At 63.5% G+C, this 2,074-nt stretch overlaps 1 protein-coding gene across 1 annotated transcript in view; it reads right to left on the bottom strand.

Moving 5' to 3' along the window:
• Nucleotides 1-108: 108 nt before the first annotated feature.
• LOC104539468 (collagen alpha-1(I) chain-like) overlaps nucleotides 109-2,074 on the bottom strand; it is a gene marked incomplete at both ends in the record, with an annotated part of 2,256 nt that continues 290 nt past the window's right edge. The window contains 7 exons of the mRNA XM_010182998.1: nucleotides 109-216; nucleotides 518-625; nucleotides 1,070-1,168; nucleotides 1,271-1,315; nucleotides 1,596-1,641; nucleotides 1,754-1,807; nucleotides 1,911-1,964. Coding sequence (XP_010181300.1) covers nucleotides 109-216; nucleotides 518-625; nucleotides 1,070-1,168; nucleotides 1,271-1,315; nucleotides 1,596-1,641; nucleotides 1,754-1,807; nucleotides 1,911-1,964 — 514 coding nt within the window. The remainder of the gene's footprint in view (nucleotides 217-517; nucleotides 626-1,069; nucleotides 1,169-1,270; nucleotides 1,316-1,595; nucleotides 1,642-1,753; nucleotides 1,808-1,910; nucleotides 1,965-2,074) is intronic.

Here is a 2,074-nt window from a genome sequence, read left to right as displayed (position 1 = left end):
GGGGGGGCCAGCTTCACCCTGGGAAAGGAGAGAAAAACCAAAAAAAAAGGTGAAGGCTGTGGCAAGGAGGTGGCTGGGGCGCTGGGACACAGCTGGCCCTGTCCCTACCTTGTCACCGGGAGCACCAGCGGGGCCGGGGGGGCCGATGGGGCCGGTCAGACCGCGCAGACCGTCTTTGCCAGGAGCGCCGTCAGCACCTTTGGGACCGGGGTCGCCCTGGGGGAGGAAGATGATGGTGGGTTACCTGGGGGGAGTCCCCTTCGGGGGGGTCACTCCCGCTTTCCTCGCCCTTTGGCACTGCAGCATCAGGGCACCTCCGGTTCTTCACCCTCCCTGGGAGAGGATGGGACCACAAGGGACTGTCCCCAAGGGTCACACGGATGGGGACAGAGGTGACACCGAGTGTCCCCTCCCATTGGCTGCGGCTTAGGGGAGAGCATCCACGATGGAGAGGGGACAGGGATGGCAGGGAGCAGAGGACCAAGGGGGTACATGGGGATTTTGGGAGGACACGTACTCTGTCACCCTTGGCACCTGGCAGGCCGGCAGCACCACGTTCTCCGGGCATACCCTGCAGACCGGGAGGGCCTTGGCCCCCGGGGGCACCAGGAGCACCAGCATCACCCTGGGCAAGAGAGAAAACAGGCATTAGTGGGAACCTGCTGCTTCCTTGGTACGGCAAAGTCTCCCTCTTCTTTGACACCAGCCCCAGCAAAAGGAGGCAAAGCCAAACCCACCCCCAACTTCATATCTGCACCCCCAAGATGGTCACACATCACCTGGACAGTCACCCATCACCCAGTCACCCATCACTGGGCAGTCACCCATCACCCAGTCACCCATTACCAGGACACTCGCCCATCATGGGGACAGTCACCTATTACCAGGATGGCCATCCATTGCCCATCGTGGGGACAGTCACCCAACACCCAGGTGGCCACCCATCACCCATCCCCAGGACAGTGTCTCATCATGGGGACAGTCACAAATCATGGGGACAGTCACCCATCACCCATCACCCATCACCCATCACCCATCACCCATCACCAGGACGACCCCCCCCACCTACCTTAGCACCATCGTTACCAGGAGCACCATTAGCACCACGAGGACCTTGGGGACCGGGGGGGCCTTGGACGCCGCGTTCACCGGGGAAACCTCTCTCACCCTTTTGGGGGAAAGCAGGAGAAGGGTCAAGGCCGTCAGGGGTGTGGGGAGCAGCAAGGGGGTGCCAAGAGCCGGCTGGGGGGGCGAGGGGGCTTCAACTTACCCTGGCACCAGCGGGCCCGGGGGCACCAGCATCTCCGGGGACACCCTGTAGAGGGGGAAGAGGGTACAGAGTTAGGGGAGACCCTGGGAACAGGGGAAGAGTACCTGGGATGCCCTCAGGGGAGGGGATCCCACAGTCCTAGGGGTCCCGGGGAGGGGCTGCGTGGAGCTTATGGCCTCGGGGTGCGTTGGGGGGCACCCATCAGCAGTGTTCACCCCATGGAGAGCGATGATGGGGGGGAAACAGAGGCGATGGGTGGGGACAGGGTCGATGGGAGGGGACAGGGACGATGTCGCGCCGTGCTTGCCCACACTCACCTGCTCACCGGGCTTGCCAGCCTCGCCGGGGGGGCCAGCGGGGCCCGGCAGACCCTAGGGAGGAAGAAGAGGAGTGATGAGGCACCGGGGAGGTGGGAGACCAAAGGCGGGTGGTGCCACCCCCTCTCTGGACATTTTGTCCCCTTGATGAGGGGACACGTCTCACCTGGAAGCCAGGAGCACCGGCGGGACCTTGTTCACCTCTTTCTCCAGCAGGACCCTGGAGAGAGGGGGAGAGCGTGAGGGGGGAGTAGTCAGCTACCAAACCCCTTCTCTGGTGGCCATGAGTGGCCATGGGTGGCAAAAGGCTCCCTGATACTCACGGTAGGGCCGGGGGGACCTTGGGCACCAGCTTCACCGTCTTTACCAGCAGCACCCTGTGGGAGAGAGAAATGAGGATGCTCAGAGCACAGCGACACCCCCAAGGCACCTTGCACCCCCCAGACAGGGTGCGGGGTGGGACACAGCCATAGCATCCTTCGAAGGA

Source organism: Mesitornis unicolor, unplaced genomic scaffold (assembly GCF_000695765.1).
Source record: "Mesitornis unicolor isolate BGI_N332 unplaced genomic scaffold, ASM69576v1 scaffold38514, whole genome shotgun sequence".
Taxonomy (NCBI): domain Eukaryota; kingdom Metazoa; phylum Chordata; class Aves; order Mesitornithiformes; family Mesitornithidae; genus Mesitornis; species Mesitornis unicolor.
This window is presented reverse-complemented; position numbering and strand designations above follow the sequence as displayed.